At 37.8% G+C, this 19,328-nt stretch overlaps 1 protein-coding gene across 2 annotated transcripts in view; it reads right to left on the bottom strand.

Moving 5' to 3' along the window:
- Positions 1-8,627: 8,627 nt before the first annotated feature.
- The window catches only part of LOC131689098 (somatomedin-B and thrombospondin type-1 domain-containing protein-like), a 203,424-nt gene continuing 192,723 nt past the window's right edge, over positions 8,628-19,328 (bottom strand). For both annotated transcript variants that reach the window (XM_058973909.1, XM_058973910.1), the window contains one exon: positions 8,628-9,381. In XM_058973909.1, coding sequence (XP_058829892.1) covers positions 8,958-9,381 — 424 coding nt within the window. In that variant the 3' untranslated portion in view covers positions 8,628-8,957. The remainder of the gene's footprint in view (positions 9,382-19,328) is intronic.

Genomic DNA, 19,328 nt, shown 5'->3' with positions numbered 1-19,328 from the left:
CCTGGGGGCATCAAGAACCGTCAGAGGTGGCCAATATGGTCAAAGCGACTTCGATGGGTCATTAGTGATCTAAACGCGCAATCCCAAGTAAAGCTGCACACATTTCAGTATGTATTGTATCATTTGGATATCATGGTGGTACCAGTTTATATGGGAAAGTCAAAAAAGTCAATTTACGTCAAAAAAAAATTTTCGAGGTTGCTTCAAATCTTAACGTTTCATGCATTTTAAAGTCCTTTGGCATCCAAAATACAAATTCGATTTTGGAATCTTCCCTTACTCCCCCCTTTGAGAATTTTTCATTTCAGTTTATATGGGAATTTGCTGCGTGGTCGCACTCTTCAACCCGTAACTCCGTAACCAGAAGTCCAATCAACAAAAAATTCAATAGAATCCGATGGGAAGGTTGTACCTTTCGTTTGAGACAAAATTTGTGCAAATCGGTCCAGCCATCTCTGAGAAACAGAGGTGACATTTTTTTCCCATACACACATACATACACACACAGACATTTTCCTATCTCGACGAACTCAGCCGAATGGCATACGACATTCGCCCTCCGGGCCGTACAGTGGCTGGAGGCTGGCCAAAACCTCAAAAATTTATTTCTGAAATATTGATATTTTATATTTTTCTTAAAATTTTCATGTATTGAATGATGTATATTCAAAATTTTATGATCATTGGATAAGAACACGATTTTTAACATGAGTTTAAACGTAGCAAAGTCCGGACTTTTTAATGATTTTCATTTCCGGCCGGCCGGGATTACGTTGACGATTTTAGAGCGATTGCATAACCTTTCTATATGAGAAAGGCAAAAAATCATTCCATGAAATAGGAGCCTCAAGCTTTCCAAAACACTTTGTTTCACTTTTCTTTGTTGGTTTAATCACGGTTTTACATTATAATTAGTTTTGTTTTGAGGATGGCAAAATAATGAAACACGTTGTATCTCCGTTCTACAAAAACCAAACAATCTACAAACACCAAACAATTAGATTCAGCTGTCAAAATTAGTATTTTAGAATAGCGGCTCCACGAATATGTACGACATTCAGAAAGACTTACGATTTGCTGGGAAATCGAGGGGTCCGAATTACCCCGATGGTCTTAATAGCCTTGGGTTTCCCTATACATAAAGATATCAATATTTCGAAATGGCCCAAACCTCCGAAACATGTCAAGTGGGAAAGAAAATTCATAAATAATTTTAATCTTTTTAATAATCTCTGAATATATACTTGTGCCAGCTGGAACTATTATTAGCTGTTTTAATTTAAAAATGTAGGGTAGAGTGTATATTTTCACCCTATTAGGGACTCAGTCATTAATTACTCGGTCTACAATCGCTGAAATTCTTATAAATTGGCATCACCAGCTTTGCTTCGTTATTAAGAACGAAGATGACACAAATGCCCTATGACGGTGAAATGCTCGGATTTGAGCTGAACGCAAAATCGAATCGAGTTGATTATTTTCCTCCTTAAAATTAAATTAAATTTAGAAAAACATGAAATGTTCCAGAATTCGCCACAAGGAACAATTCTCAACAATTTCTAGATAAACACAATTTCTAATCTATCTGTTATAGTATTCGCAATTGATAGATTCAACTAATGTGAATGATTTGTCTTTCTGGAAATTTATTAAGTGTGAGTTAAGTTAGATTGCTTAGTCGTCCCCATATCAAAAATATAATAACAAAACCTCAAAAGAGACTGTACTTTAAACTTTAAAATGCTCTCCTCAAAACTTTGGCATTTATTTCTTTTCGAAATCATTGATAACATTTGTATTATTCTTCGTAAAAAAAATGTAAACTGATAAAAAGGTAAACGTAATGCCTATTGATTTTACACATAGATTTTTGCAATTAGCGGTGGCATATAGACACTATTTCCTGGCACATAAACCTAATGTGTGTATTTACAAGAAATATTAATCTTACATTCACATTTCATAACTATAAGACACATAAAACCCGCTTCTATAACAATACGCACATATAACTTGTGTGTGTGTGCATACATAGTATATACAGTGGACACACAGAAGGTATGTGTGCGCGTGATAACATCAGCACTTCTTCATCATGTGGATTTTAGGTGGTTTGAAGTAAATAGAATTAAGGTTCGGATTTTTATCAGTGTGCGTGAAATACCAGCTCAATGTTACCATATCGTCGCTGTTGTGCTATGTTATAACAAGCGCCATTTAGCACATTTTGAGAAAAACGATTTTTAAAGTTTCAGATTGAATATCTTGAAACTTATAAATGGTATAAAAAATTCAAAGAAGACAATTGATGCTTCTATCTATTTTGTATTAATATCTCAAATATTACTCAGATCGATTGCCTATGTTGCGAGTTTTTACTATAAATATAAACAAAAGTCACACTCACACATGTCATAGGTTGATTGACAAAATTTGTATGGCGTGTACTAATAGTGCTGGAAAATTCACCATAGAAAAAACGCTTTTAATCCACCTAGCAGTGTGATGAGACATTTCTTATAACTCTTATCACTCTCTTCGGATATTATATCGTTTGAGAACATTTAAAACTTGATGCTTCGCGATGTTTTTGAAAACATATACTACATGGGATAGCGGCAGGACTCAGAGAATCGCTCAAATCAGCATAGGACAACATCAGTGCTAGAAATCTCAAACCAAATCAATGGGAAAGCGAAAAAATGGCCCATAAAATAGACATACAAACGAATTATTGCTAATGCTCTTGTAATAAAATATCTAAATTCCTCAATCAATGCATCGTGGTGGTAAAACTGAATTTTCCTAAAGGGGTTATGGATATTGTACTTAGCCAAAAAAATCGAATTTTTTGTTGAATCGATCTGAAGTTTATACTTTTTCTTGAAAAGAGCGATATTAGCAGTGACACCATTCAAAGAAAATCAACAGTGAATATTTCCAGACTTGGTTTTATTTCCTATTTAAGAACTATTGTGTTTTTTACATCCTAGATTGCATGCTTCAGTGATCGAAACCCAAAACTTCATGAAGTATTTGAAATTATTAAATTAAAATTTGTTTTTGCTATTGAAATTGACAAAATGATAGTATATATAGTATATAGCCCCTTTGGCGATTGTTTACTTTTTCGGCCCCACCTATCAGCATTGAAGTATCGCCCTTACGTTTTTTTACAATACCAATTTTACAATTGGTGGGGGTTTGGTGAAAATCGATCTTACTGTCCAAACGGCATAATTCCGAAACCGTATTTTTTGAAGTTTAAAAATTATGCAGGGATAATTTTTCATAAAATGGTAGCAGAGTTCGTGTCTTTAGCGAATTTGTTGAGACTTTATTGTAGTAATGAATATTAACCATAAATTCACCATAAATACTTCTTGGACGAAATAATTTTATCAAATTATGCGCTGTTTAACGTTTGTAAAACTCATCAAAGATACTAAACCTCCGAAATTTGCGGTTTCAAAATGATGCTATCTTGACCTTAAATTACTGTTTTTGAACATTTGACCTATACATATAATTGGTCATACAACAAAAATCAAATACTCATCAAAATCGATCAGAACCTGCTAGAGTCGAATGGAAATCGTCATTTTTCATAAATTTCTCTCTACATTCGGAAAGTGTTATCCTCGTTATTAATCATATTACGTTTTCGTCTCAACTCGACGCATTCCCAAAATAAAAACTTGTTTTAATCCACCTAGTGGTGCAATTGTGCTTTTCTCATTTGTCCATACTACGATCCCATGGCTGGTTATGTTCAATACAATTGTGGAAATGAATATTACATGTTCAATACGCTTGGCACATACGTACAATAGATCGACAGCCACGATCTTGAGATACTATGTGATACTGAAACATCGCTTGACCGCCGCTGGTTTCAAGCGATGTTTCAGTATCAAATAGTAAGATCCGGGAGGTCCGGATCTTGCCGAAAATTTCCAACTTCTTAAGAAATTTTAAACTAGTTTTAATTTTAAAGTAGCAACCCCTCACTGCATACTTCTTCCGGGCCGGTATGATTGACGATTTTTAGAGTGATTGCATAACCTTTCTATATGAGAAAGGCATGTACCAAAGTCCAAAAAAATCAATTTTTGTCAAACATTATTTGTTTCGAGTTTACATCAAATCTCAATGTTTCATGCATTATAAAGTTATTTGGCATCAAAAATACAAATTTGATTTTGAAAATTTTTCATTTCAGTTTATATGGGCATTTGCTGTGTGATTGCACTCTTCAACTCGTAACTCCGGAACCGGAAGTCCAATCAATAAAAAAAAATCAATTGCAGCCGATGGGAAGGTTGTACCTTTCATTTGAGACTAACTTTGTGCAAATCGATCCAGCCATCTCTGATTAACAGAGGTCACATTTTTTTCCACATACACACACATACATACACACAGACATTTTCCGATTTCGACGAACTGAGTCGATTGGCATATGACACTCGGCCCTCCCGGTCGGGATTAGATTGACGAATTTTAGAGTGAATGAGAAAGGCAAAAACATTTTTAGCAAATGTTGAAAGTTATGGATTTTTTTGGTGAGCAGTTCTATATTTCATAGACATTAAATCAATTGAGTAAAGCCATGTCAAGTGATCCTCGAATTTTTCGCAAAATCACCGATCTTCATGAGGTATATTTTATTGTATAGGGATTATGGTGATTAGCTTTTGGTATAAATATTTCGTTAAAATTCCTTTTTTGCTTTAAGATATTAACCCTTAAACTTTAATGCATGATAAAATAGTAAATTTTATATCTCAAAAACTACTGAAGATAATTTAATGAATTTTTGCACACTTATGAAATGATATTTGCACTATCTTATAAATATGTTTTTACTTTATAATTGTGTGAATAACGGTACTTCGCATCCATTTAAAATTTTCAATTGTATTTTTTCTTGTGTTCTTCACGCTAAAAATTTTCAAAACGTATGTCAAATTATGCGGCAATCTTTCACCTTCAATAATCTGTATTGATAATTTTTCATTTCTGTTCTTATCGAGAGTTATGGAGGTTTTTGTAACAGTGCGCTCTTTCAACGCACGGCCCACTTTGATGCAACACGCGAGAACGTACATATTGGCAACGCCGCACGTCGCAACGTCTTAATGCGCATCGCTTTAAAGGAGCGTATCTCATGTCCAAAATTGGCATCTCTGAGATTAAAGCAAAAAGGCAACTCTTTCTTTATGGACAATTGAAAGTGATGTTTTCTGAGTAATTTGCATGCTCTTTAGCGTTATTACATTGTTCAGAAGATATTTAATTTTCTGTCACTCAATACCTCGGACAAGCGCGCTCGGATGTTGAGCAGTGGGCATGTTTTAACCTACGTTGACATATTTTTCGCAAATTGACATACTTCACCACACAGAAACACAAGAAAAAATACAATTGAAAATTTTAAATAGATGCAAAGTACCGTTATTTACACAATTATAAAGTAAAAATATTTTTATAAGATAGTGCAAATATCATTCCATAAGTGTGCAAAAATTCATTGAATTATCTTCAGTAGTTTTTGAGATATAAAATTAACAATTTTATCATGCATTAAAGTTTAAGGGTTAATATCTCAAAGAAAAAAAGGAATTTTAACGAAATATTTATAACATAAGCTAATCACCATAATCCCTATACAATAAAATATACCTCATGAAGATCGGTGATTTTGCGAAAAATTCGAGGATCACTTGACATGGCTTTACTCAATTTTAACTTCGCTTTCTATTAAATACGAACCTTATTACAGTACATCTCTACAAAAGCGAGCTCAATTTGAAAAGAAATCTGAGGGTTATGATTGATTACAGAACTCTGGAATTTTCTATTGGAATGTTTTCAGGCAGGAATTTTATATTGATGCTATCAGACAACTAGGAAATCAAGACCAATAGATCATATCAGGACCCCATTCCGACAATTTATCAAAAGTCCTCATGATGTTTACAACAACAGGTTATCAATGTACAGATCAGATAATTGTTATTGTAATATTGAATTAAATCAGTCAGCATCAATCAATTTTCAACTTCAATCCATTTTTTTGTGTGGTGGGGGGGGGGGGGGGTTGTATGGTGTTAAAACCCAAAACCTTCTCTTGGCTACGCCGTTGCTTGGAGTTATTTACTTCGCTTTTATTTTCCGATATGTTTCAGATCGATCCGATGGTTATAAGTTAGAAAAATTGCAGTCAGAAGGTTCGTACAAATGAACATTTTTGCACTGATAAGTTATCAAGTTCCTTCCAGACAACTTGGAAGTGTTCGGTGATTATTTCTAGCGGTTGTAGATAGAAAAATTAAATACAAAATTCGTTTTATCGTAATAATGTTTGGCTTATTTCAATGGATTTCTACTATATTGAACAATAAATAGGCGACAAAAGGTAATCCACAAACAACAAGCCATAACTTTTAAAGTATTCAAAATAGATATTTGAAGTCTTCAGTAAAGTTATTCGCAAAAGTAAGAGCTAAAGATTTGCTGAAGGCATCATTTCGATATAATCACTTCCAAGAAAATTTGTGAAAATATCTCACTCATAGGGAGATTAATCAGCAAATGCACAATACCAAAAGAAAGGGCATATTGCTTCCATTATATTCTCCGAAGATACTATTTACCTAAAATAAGCCGTTTTGGCGTTAATAATAGATTACATGTTTTTGGTCATATTTCTGGCAATGGGAAATGATAAATCTCTTTTGATAATAGTCCGATTTCAACAATCTATAGCTTGTTCGAAAGGTATTCGTATAAGCTGCCTAAAATTATATAATTGGTAATTTATGTTGTCAATTTCGAGACAATGAGAGTTTGTCTGTTACATACACACACAGGCATTGTCCCAAATCGTCGAGCTGAGTCGATTGGTATATAAGACTCAGCCCTCCGGGCTTCGGAAAAAATCTTGATAGTTTGAGCGAATTCTATGCATTTCTTTTATAAGAAATGTGAAAATCATGAATTAATAACTTTTTTTCATAGCCTTGGCTTTATTTGGTCTATAATCAATCGGTGAGATGTATTTCGAAGGAAATGACTCAGGGAATCTATAAAAAATTGTTACATTTGGTTACAGTGTTGCCAAATATGCTATATTTCCAGTTTAAAACTTAAACTGCATTTTTCTCACAATTCGTGTATTTTTGTTTTGAAAATGATTATGCCATTGTGTTTCTCAGATAGTTTTACACATAAAAACATCTTATACATCAAGATAACTTGAGCCAATCCCTAGACACAGTCATTTAAAACAAAAAACTAAAAATTTCTCAACACGTTTCTCGCTATATCTTAGTAACCAAGCAGAATGTCAAAATTCTGAAAACGCCACTTTGTAGTTTTTTATGGCATTTTCGTTTTTGATAGTGCACTACACCGGTGTATTCGGTGCTACTCTCATTCAAACTTGGGTGTAATCAGTCTTTCTTTGCACTACACCGGTGTAGCACCAAGAAAAAGCTAAAACGCTATTAGACAAGTGATGTAGCCTGTCTAACTCAGTTTACCCCAAAATGGCGGTTGTCATAAGATAGCACAACAGCGACGAGATATCAGTAGAAAGGGGATTTACGGCGTGTGCCTTTTACATACTGTTCACTGATTACATCTAAATACAAAACCAAGTAACTCAATTCATTACCTACCATGATGGTAAAGCATGTTACACACATTAACCCTAATGAATCATTCAATCATAATTTTCGGTAAACATGGGCTTTGTTTTTCCCCAACAGCTGATGCGGAAGGTAAGAAGAGACCACTATTTCGTATTCTCCCGACAAAAGTGAATAATTGAAAAGCTGCTCGTAACGTAAGACAATACCGGTAAGAAGGTGTGTCAGTAGGATTTGCATAATATCATCGTTTAAATGCATGATATCGATTTGTCTTCATTGAAGAGATTGCTAAGCACTCATATTTTCGCCTTCGCGCGTCGTCAACCCACTACCAGGCGAGCACAGCAAGTAATGCAAAATTACGTGACTCTCTTTTGATATTCACGAATCTTAACCCAGCGACAGACAATCAACTGTCGGAGAAGGAAATGAGCAGGACGATTACTTTTGCGACTTGGCAGCGGAAGTTGAATCTCTTGTGTTCTTTTTCCTTGCTTCATTATTTCAGGTCAACATTCGTCTTTTCATCACAAGTGTTATTGAAAGGTAAATTGCTCTTGAATTAGCGGAACCATTATTTTTTGTTCGCGATTTCCTCTTCCATTTTATTCATTTCATTTCATTACCATGTTTCCGTGCTTGAAGCGTTTGTGATTTCCATAATTGGTTTTAATTAGCCGCGTTTTGTTTCCAAAAGTGAATCGGGATTCAATTAGCATGCATGTCATGGTATAGATAACGTTTTGCAATTCAATTTGGCATCTATTGTTCAATGAACCGATTCCAATAAGAACTTTAAATTCAAGGGAATGCTTTACAATTCAATGAACTTCTTTACAATCAGCCGAACTTTTGGTGCTGCAAACGGACATAACGTCTTTTATGTCTGCATGGCATCAAGAAACCTTCGCTAACGGACGTGTCATCGGAGCCGGGCTTTTCTTTCTCGATTATATTGCAAACATCATATTATGGAATTCGCATCAATGTCATGATTTTAATATGGTTGATTTCTTATCAAAGTGGAAAAGATCTATTTACATTTTACATCTTCCTCCGTTTTACGACTAACTTTTATGACGAAGGAGCATCATTTTAATTTATTATGGTAAGCTTCTGTTTTGTTTTATGTATTCTGTCAGACCAGACATTTCACGTTCATATGTCTCGAATGGGCAAAGACTCTGCTTCCTTCACGGTACTCTCACATCCGCCGTTTGTTAGGTTTGTACGATATCACACATATTATCGTTTCATACAATGCTCTCATTCCTGTCCCAGAAGTGTTGGCTTCACTTTTTAGACAAAGACAAACTGTGACTCGCTAGGTTTGCACTTTTTCGGCAATCCAACCGTTAGTCGCAGCCACTTCCCGTGGCATAAGGGCATGGTCAACGCAGTGAACCGTGTATTCCGACCCGTAAGGCCTTCCCCCAGGCACCGATGTGACACTGGCTGCTGTACAGCTCGGATGGTGTTACTGGTGCTTGTGTCGTACTCCGTGCTCTGGTTGTAATTATCATCATCACCATCGCCATCGTCGTTATCGTGCTCACTCGAGATAGAGCTGTTGTAGAGCTCATCGTCGATGGGGGTGACATTGGTGGTAGATAAACTGGAGGCGCATCGTACAACCACGCGGTCACCCTCGGTCAGGGTACGATAGTCAGGGACCTCTTGGCAGTGCTTGCTCACTTTCATGATCTCAAAGGCGATGCAGTAGCTGGAAAAGAGAAGAAAAAAGAGTGTTTGGATAATAATAATTAAGCAATCATTTCACTGAAAGTTCATGTTTCGTTGAAATCAGTGCTGAATTGAAAATTCGCTAATTAAGTGTGTCAAGAAGAGTATTAACAAGAAATAGAACGGGCAACAATGAAGGCCATAGATTTGGGTATCTTTTATTCACAACAATAGTCCTTAATTATTGGATCCTAATTTCAATTATCTTATTTGTTCAGCAACATTATCCGGTGAAACGGAAAATTGTGGCCTGCATGCATGTTTGCGTGTAATATGTGTGTGTGTGTGAAGCTACATCTAAAGTAGACATTCTGCGCTTGATGGGTCTCGAGTGTCTAGCTTGGACAAGATTCAATGTGTTTCGACAGGCAAAGAAAAGCACAGCAACTAGCATATGCATGTGAATAGATTTAGCTCTCCGTCCCATCAAGGCATTTGTGCAACATTGTAAAAGCATTTGCGCTCCAATGTTCATGCTACACATGTTTACGTTTAGATTCCCACCAGCTGCACGTGACTGGAGTTCATGACGAGCCTTATCAGCAGAATTGGCTTTACACAGCGGGTATTCTACTCTTCTAGCGTGGAGAATCCGTGGATGACGGCTAGTCGGAAACGAGCAGTGAAATTATAAAATAAACACTGCTGGATGAACATCTCGAATTGTTGCATGAATCGTTTCACAGTAATTTAGGACTTACTTGGCCATATGCAGGGGAATGTTACCAGTTGTGAAACAGCGTTTGAAATTTTCCCAAATCATTTAATCTGATAATCCAATTATGGTTGTTGCAGCTCGGTTGTAAAGCCTGCTCTAACACAAATATTTTCACTGAAGAAATTGTATTAATAACATGTACAACGCAGTGGCGTAGCCAGGAATTTGGTATGGAGAGGGAGGGTATGAAAATTGTGGATTTTTTGAAAAAGCTGAAATTTATAACAGTTTCATCAATTATTTAAAATTCAGAAACATAATTAGTCTGACATGTGCCATTCCAGTCTACAAACAAGGAGAACCAATATGGAACATTGTTCAAGCCTCTATAGATTATTTTCTTGCACAATATGTCAATGAAGTTAAAGAATGTCAACTTCTAAAGTGGAACAAATTTTCGAAAACTTTCTCAACAGTAAAGGTCATATAATTTTGAAATTATCAACTTTGAAGGTTTAACAACTTTGAAAAAGTTTTCCAACACAAAACAGCGCATCTTTTGATATACAAATTCTAAAAATACCTCTTCAAAAATGGTTAGTGACTTGGTGCTTTCAGAAAAGTTGTTGATAAAATCATTTTAAACGATTTTGTCGAAAATATGAAAGCTACATGAATGCAGCATATCGAGATATAATATTTAGGAAATTTTTTTTGCCAGTTCTCTTCAATATAACTTTTTTCGTCAGCTTCAGAGACTCATACCTTGAATGCAATGTGAATTTTATTGTTTGTAAACCACAGAAGAGATTTATCAAATACACTAATATAAAAATAATTTGTTTAGTTTTTCTTTCACATATAGTCTACTATATTTCGATACTCTGAATATATAAAGTATTCATGTTTTCAACAAAGTTGTTTGAAATAGCATTTTCGAAAACTTTGCTGAAGAAATTAAGTCCAGAGCTAAATGAGTGAGGGACTCTAAACAGAAAAGAAAACTCTGAACCCTACTCCTCTAACCTGCACCAAAAAGTCCGACATTTGCCTGATCCTCCGAATTCCATTTGAAATGACTACTTCGGGGAGAGGCTGTGCTCATGCACTTCACTTGATTCCAGGTCTAGCTGGTCGTGCTAGTTGGCTGGTCTCATAACCGCCATATCAATCAGTCCTGCACGGCAATGTTGTTGACGTCCAAAGTTCTTCCGAAACCGTTATATCGATGCTTGTTGGTTAGGTTCTGAGGCAGTCAGTCATGCAATTCCAGGGGAGGGTCTGGAGGATGACTTCTGGTTCTCAGGTGCCCCGATGACCAATCGTCGACGATGCAAGCACTCAGCTTAGTTCCTACTCCGGTTTCGCTTGCTAATCTGCTTTATGTCTCTTCAGCAGACTAATTCCGGCGTCTCCGGTTGGAGTGTAACTTCCGATTCATCGGTGTCTCGACGACCTGAAGCAGCATACTACTACGTTGCTGGTCGTTGCTCTTCTCGCCAACTCCGTTGCAACGCTGACATAATCTGAACGACTGAAATGTTCACCGAGTCCCATTTTTGTTCGTCCGCGCACATTCCGGAATCTTATAACGCACACTGATATTGGGATGTTTTGGCACAGGGGTATTGCGTCATAATGTCCAGTATAATATGACGCACTCATTGTTTCGGAAATTTTGACGCACCGATACCACGTCATACTGGGAGGTTATACAGCATTGGGACATTATGACGCAGTTCTAATGCATCACAGTATCCACGAGATTGGCTGCAACATAAGATCCGAAAGCGAACGTACGTAATACGTCCGGGACATTGTGACGCACAAGGAGGGCGTCCCAAGATCCGAAAATAAATGTGGATCATAAAGACCGAGATGTTATGACGCACACCTGTTTTTGAATATTATGACGCAGCCTGGTGCGTCATAATGTCGGAGACAATATGACGACTATTCCTAGGGACTAATACGCCATGATATCCGAAACTATGAGTGCGTCATTGAATCCTGGACTTTTGACGCAGTGCCTCACAATGTCTGTCATGTCACATGTGATCCCGGATATTATGACAAAGTGCTGATCTTGTACGTTGTGACTCTAGGATGATTTCAGACTTTATGACGTGCATTTATTTTTCGGACCTTGACGCACCCTTGTGCGTCATAGTATCCCGAACGTATGACGCACATTATTTTGGGACGATATAACTTGGGACATTATAACGCACATCCATCTTCGGATGTTATGACGCAGCCTGGTGCGTCATAATGTCCCGGACGCTATGACGCACCACCTTTCGGACTTTATTACCTCGGACGTTACGGCACAGTAACGTAGAACAATATATTTTTATTCAGTTCGTTACAATATGACTTTTTAGTTGCATGTTACTCACTTTGCGAGCTGTGAGTTCCACTCTTCAGAAAATTGACCAAATTAACGCAATATAGAGTATATACATACCGTCAAACTGGGTTACTTGCAACACTTTCCAACTTCAAAGCGGTACAACTAAAAACTAATGCTTTAGAATAATATTCAAAAAGTTCAAGCGCTAACGAGAGCATGAAGAATAATAAAAAGCACTTAATAAATCAAAATATCATTCCTTGTTTACTTGATGGCCTTAAATTATACCAGTGCAAGTATCCACGCATATGGGGTAACGTGCAACACATGAACTTCATTGAAATCTAATGCAGTATATTTTTGTTTACCTCTAGCACATTGACCTAATGTACGTCCAAATTATAACGTCAAATTTAATTTAGATGAATTAATTTCATTTTATTTTATTTATAATTCATGCCCATGTTGTTTATAAACAACAACGTTTATGAACAGATGAAACATTCGATTTATTCGTAGGAAAGGACTATTAGGGCTTTGACCCATCATTTCAAAAGTAATACAGCGCAAATTCGTTAGTTGGGTCACGACTGCGCCCCAAAATAGCGGATAGTATCCGTTAATTGGGGCAACTGACAGCTGGCAAAAAAATGCCGAGGGAAACGCTGATTGTTTGTTTCTTTCGCTAAAATACAGAAATAATGCGTACTTTCCACTAACCTGGACTCCACACTTTCAAAGTGCTAGTGATCTGAAAACTGCGAGCTGTTAAAATACATGTATTTCAAGTGATAGAGATGGCACTTTAATAGACAGACAATTCGAACTAACCAGTCTATGAGAAGAATTTATTAAGAGTACGTAGTGCAGTTAGAATCCAGTTTTTACTGCGGTTCACGAAAGTTGGCTGTTTCCTCCCAGTTTAAAGTCATTTTTTGCGACAAAGTATGTCATTAGTGTTTTTTGCCATTAATTACTTTTTGCCTTTTTCAATAGAAAGGTATTGCAATTGCTCTGAAAACCGACTTCTTAACGGAGGCCCGGAGGGCCGAGTGACATATACCATTCGATTCAGTTCATCGAGTTCGGCAAATGTCTGTGCGTGTGTATGTATGTGTGTGTGTATGTGCGTCTGTGTGTGTATGTTACCAAAAATGTCACTCATTTTTCTAAGAGATGGCTGAACCGATTTTGACAAACTTAGTCTCAAATGCAAGGTGCAACGTTCCCATAGGCTGCTATTGAATTTCTAATGGATCCGACTTCCGGTTCCGGAATTACAGGGTGATGAGTACGATCACGCAGAAATGTCGATTTTAATAAATTCTGCAATGAATGTATAAAGGTGAAAATTTTTCCAAATTATTACCACAACTCCTTCAATTTGTAGTATTAGGTCACTAACATCCATTCAAAATCTCACATCATCACATCGGTTTCTCGGAGATGGCTAAACCGATTCAACCAAACTTAGTCTCAAATGAAAGGTGTTGCGCCCCCGTAAATGGCTATTAAATTTCATCCCGATCCGACTTCCGGTTTTGGAGTTACGGGTTGTGGCGTGCGATCACATAACAAATTGTGATTCAAACCGATACTCCGATGAAAGCAAAAAAGGTAAAAATTTCGCTAAAATGTCTCTCAAAATACATGAATTTGCAGTTCTAGATCACCGACGGCCAACCAAACTTTAGTTGACTACACTGACCACTATAGACGGTTCCGGAAGTGCCCGTGAAAAGCGGCCATCTTTCAAAATTAACGAACTCACAGCAATTTCCCGAAAACAGTTGGGCCTATTTTCGCAAACTTAGTCTCAAATGATAGCTATATTATCCCCACAGATGTCTATAAAATTTCGCACGGATCGCTTATATGGTTCCGGAAATATACACTGAACCGTCCGGTCACATATGAAATTCCCATATAATCCGGAACTCAAATTTTAAAATGCATGAAACGTCGAGATTTTATGTTATCTCGAATTTTTTTTTATAAGAATCGACTTTTTGGGACTTAATCGATTTCGCTCCTTTGTTCAATTCAATATTTCCGTGGCTGGTTTTTCTTTTGCAAAATTTTAGAACTCGAATAATGATTTTTTTTCTTGTATATAGTTGTCAAGACATGTATAATAAAATTGTAATGTATAGCAACTAAAAAATTCTCGTGTTCATGATTGAGAAAGGCACAATTGCACCGCTAGGTGGATTAAAACAGGTTTTTGATCAATTCTTTCACATAAAACGCCGGATACGCCATCGGAAAATAAACCGATAAAACGAAAGCACACTACGTTGTCACTTGCTAAAAAGTTGGACGTAATCCACGATGCTGAGTCCAGTGAATTGTTCCACGTGGGCCGACTGCTTAAGCAAAAGGAATCTATCAACTCTAAAATAGAAAGTTATAGAGAACACGGAATAGAACAACGACGAACTATGAAACAACAGGATTTTCCGTTGATGGAAGAGGCGTTGTTCATGTGGATCCTCTAACAAAGAAACGCAAACATAATTATTCCGTCGGATGTTCGGATGCTACGAGACATGCCAATTTATTGCATCGAATGGGTGGGCTCTTCGTTTCCACAATCCAATTTGGCCTACGTACGGTTATATCCGCTGCAGAAAAGGCTTCTGTACGTGTCAAGCTTAAAGAAATACTCATGAACAAAATCGTGGAATTGAGTTTAAGACCTTCGCAACTGTTTAACGCCGATGAATACGCATTAAAGTGATTGCATCTCGAACTTATGGGATGATAAAGCTGCATCTGACCGTAAATTGATTCGGATCAGATACACTTTCATGCCTAGTGCGAATATGGACGGAAGTTTGAAATTAAAACTTATGTTTATAGGGACGTCTGAAAATCCGAGGGTCCTTCCTCGTGACAAGAAAGCTCTACCGGTTTCTTACTATAATTCGAAGAAAGCTTGGAAGACCTGACTCCTGCTTCGAAAGTGGTTTGATGAGGAATTCCCACTGTGCGAAAGTTCTGCCACGAGAATTGGCTTAAAGCAAAAGTTACTCGGATCGCCACGATCTCTGTGATTTAAAAAGTGACGATAAATTGATCCAAGTTATCTACTTGCATCACAACGTTACTAGTGAATGCCAATCCATGGACCAAATCAAAGCAATAAAAATGAGTTATAAGAGAAAGCTTATATGCTAAAGTTGGGAAATTATTCATTCAGTATTACAGCGGTTAGGTAATAGGCTGAAAACCAGTTTTCAGGTTGCTGGTAACCAATTAACCGAAAACCGGTTTTCAACGAAAACCGGTTTTCATCCAAGTGAAGAAATTGTCCGTAAGTGAAAGCCGAGCGATCTTCTCGGAGTGCATACTTTTACTCTGACTTGCTACATTTGAATTCCTGCAAGCAGGTTTCGCGCATCCTATTGATATTACCAGCTTCATCAGCTTCTCGCCGCCACTCTGTTAGTCACAAACAAAGTGGCAGCGAGAATTTGAGCTGGAGCTGATATTGACATTACCCAGTCACACTCATCCGGAATTCTAACTCGTTTTTTGCGGAATTCCAGCTCAAATAAAACATCCGAGTTGGAATGTCTGGTTTGATTTCCCCGAATGAAGAATATGTATAAGAAAAATGATTTTTTTAAAACAACCTTGTTATTGTTTGGGGTACAGAATCCGGTACAGATTTTTCTATAGAGTAGTACAGAAAGAAAAGATTTTTCAACTCCCGGTACAGATTTGATTATGGCAACACGGGAGAACGAATGACAAGGGAAACGAAATAAACATTTCATACACCTCTACGGGCATGAATTAAATTTCGTTTCTCTTTCAAGTTCACGCAAGGATGTCAATTTTTTTGCATCCTGAGCATTTGTGCTCAGGAGACTTCTGGGAAGGTTATAGGCATGATGTTTTATCATATCTATATAGATATATAGGTGCTATAAGAGTTGCATATGGGTTGAATAGTAGATATAAATAAAATTAATGTATGTATGTTCGCTAACTATTTCTAAACGACGAGTTCGATTTTCATGAAATTTGGGTTTTCCTTCCACCAAGGAAATGTTCATGGGGTAGTTTTTAGCTAGGGGAACCTGAGCTTCAGTGGAGGGGACTTCCTAAAGCATTTTAATATCTCTATATATTATTTGATATATATATTTCTCCGACCAAGAAAGTGACCATGTTTGATGGAGGCGGCCTTAAAGAAGGGGTATTCTGAGGCAAAACGTATCCAACTATGCATAGTGTTTTTTTTGTATGCACATTATTTTACTCTTTATTTATTTTTTTACTATAAATAACATTCAATTTTCCATCATAATTGTTTTTTTTTTTAATCTTAAATACGTTTATTTAGGCCCAAATGCTTTAGCTTAACGAGGCCGATAATTCATTTTTTTTTTAATTACATGTCACATGTTAGTGGGGGAAAGGAAAGCCGTATTTAGGGGCGGCTTGCTCCCCTCTTATGTAAGTAAAGGAAAAAGGTAGGAAGTGGGATACATATTGTGTAATTGACATCGTCGTTTGCTGATTGATCATTGTGGCGGATATGCACACTTTGTTGTAGTGTTGTAGTTTCCAGCCTGTAATCGCAGGGGCGAGGGGAGGGTCGATATTTCGGATAATTATTGGCACTCTGATACTGTCATGATGTTCTCTATATCATCTGCATGTGAGGTATGTCATGATGTTCTGGGTAGACGGTTATCAAGAAGGGTATGCACCGAAGACTCGTGAAGCAATGCCATATTGTAGATACAGGGATAGGTTGGTGAGATTCTACTGTGAATGAGAGAGGGGAAAATGTATTAAACTTGGACATCAATGGTTTTCAAAAAGATATAGATAAGAAAAATATAGGGGTGGTCACGGCTTGCCAGGACGTCCCGGACTGGCACATAGGGTGATCTACCTCGGGCCCGAAGGGAATCTATTAGTTGGGACCTGGCAACACAGTACTCTGCGCACAGCCAAACAACATGCTCGATGTCGTGGTAGCCGTTCTCACAAACACAATGATTACTTTCAGCAAGCCCTATACGACGGAGATGCGCGTCAAACGAGTAATGGTTGGACATGATCCTTGACATCGTACGAATAAAGTCCCGGTTCACATCCAACCCCTTAAACCAAGCATTCGTTGATACCTTCGGGATAATGGAATGTAGCCACCGTCCCAGATGCCCATTGCTCCATGAGGTTTGCCAACTATCGAGCGTCCTCTGACGAGAGATACTGAAAAATTCGTTGAAGCAAATTGGTCTTTCGTAAGTGTCGCCTTCTAATGCGCCCACCTTGGCTAAAGAGTCCGCCTTCTCATTGCCCGCAATAGAACAATGTGACGGGACCCAAACCAAGGTAATCTGGTAAGATTTTTCAGATAAAGCACTCAGATATTCCCGTATTTTCCCCAGGAAATACGGTGAGTGCTTTCCAGGCTTCGCCGCACGGATGGCCTCAATGGAGCTGAGACTATCCGAAACGATGAAGTAATGGTCTGAGGGCAGGGTGTCAATGATCCCGAGAGTATACTGAATGGCAGCTAATTCTGCGACGTAAATTGAAGCAGGATCATTGAGTTTGAATGAGGCAGCAAGATTTTCGTTGAAGATACCGAAGCCTGTGGACCCGTTGAGAATTGATCCGTCAGTGTAGAACATTTTGGCGCAGTCGACTTGATGGTATTTGTTAAAGAAAATATTTGGGACCACTTGTGGGCGAATATGATCCGGAATTCCACAAATCTCTTCCTTCATGGATGTATCGAAAAATACAGTGTGATCAGAAGTATCTAAGAGATGAGCACGGTTGACGTTATACGTAGATGAATTGATGTTCTGTGCCATGTAATCGAAGTACAAGGACATGAATCGGGTCTGAGAATTAAGCTCGACAAGCCTTTCGCAATTTGCAATCACCAATGGGTTCAGAATATCGCATCGAATGAGTAATCGATATGAGAGGTCCCAAAATCGATTTTTCAGAGGAAGAACGCCCGCCAGCACTTCGAGACTCATCGTATGGGTCGAGTGCATGCAACCCAAGGCAATACGCAAGCAACGATACTGGATTCGCTCCAGTTTGATGAAATGTATGTTCGCAGCGGAGCGAAAGCAGAAACATCCGTACTCCAACACTGATAATATCGTTGTTTGGTACAGCCTGATTAGGTCTCCTGGATGGGCACCCCACCATGTTCCAGTTATTGTACGGAAAAAGTTGATCCTTTGTTGGCACTTCTGTTTCAGATACCTAATGTGACATCCCCAGGTACCTTTAGAGTCGAACCATACCCCGAGATATTTGAATGTTGAAGCCTGAGCAATAGTTTGATCCATTAATTGAAGCTGTAGTTGCGCTGGTTCACGCTTTCTAGAAAATACGACTAGCTCAGTTTTCTCCGTGGAGAACTCGATACCCAGCTGGAGAGCCCAAGCAGACAAATTGTCCAAGGTATCTTGCAGTGGTCCTTGCAAGTCGACGGCTTTAGGACCTGTAATAGAGACCACACCGTCATCTGCAAGCTGCCTTAGCGTGCAGGAATTGACAAGACATTCGTCAATGTCATTCACGTAAAAATTGTAGAGGAGAGGGCTTAGACATGAGCCCTGGGGAAGGCCCATGTAGCTAAATCGTGATGTCGATAAATCGCCATGCGAGAAATGCATTTGTTTTTCAGACAACAGGTTTAGCAAAAAGTTATTTAAAATTGGCGAAAGACCATGCTGGTGCAACTTCTCATAAAGAATGTTGATCGAAACTGAATCGAAAGCCCCCTTAATATCCAAGAATACTGATGCCATCTGCTCTTTGTTAGCATATGCCATTTGAATTTCTGTTGAGAGCAACGCAAGGCAATCGTTCGTCCCTTTACCTTTGCGGAAGCCAAATTGTGTATCTGACAGTAAGCCATTTG

The sequence above is a fragment of the Topomyia yanbarensis genome, chromosome 3 (assembly GCF_030247195.1).
Source record: "Topomyia yanbarensis strain Yona2022 chromosome 3, ASM3024719v1, whole genome shotgun sequence".
NCBI lineage: Eukaryota > Metazoa > Arthropoda > Insecta > Diptera > Culicidae > Topomyia > Topomyia yanbarensis.
This window is presented reverse-complemented; position numbering and strand designations above follow the sequence as displayed.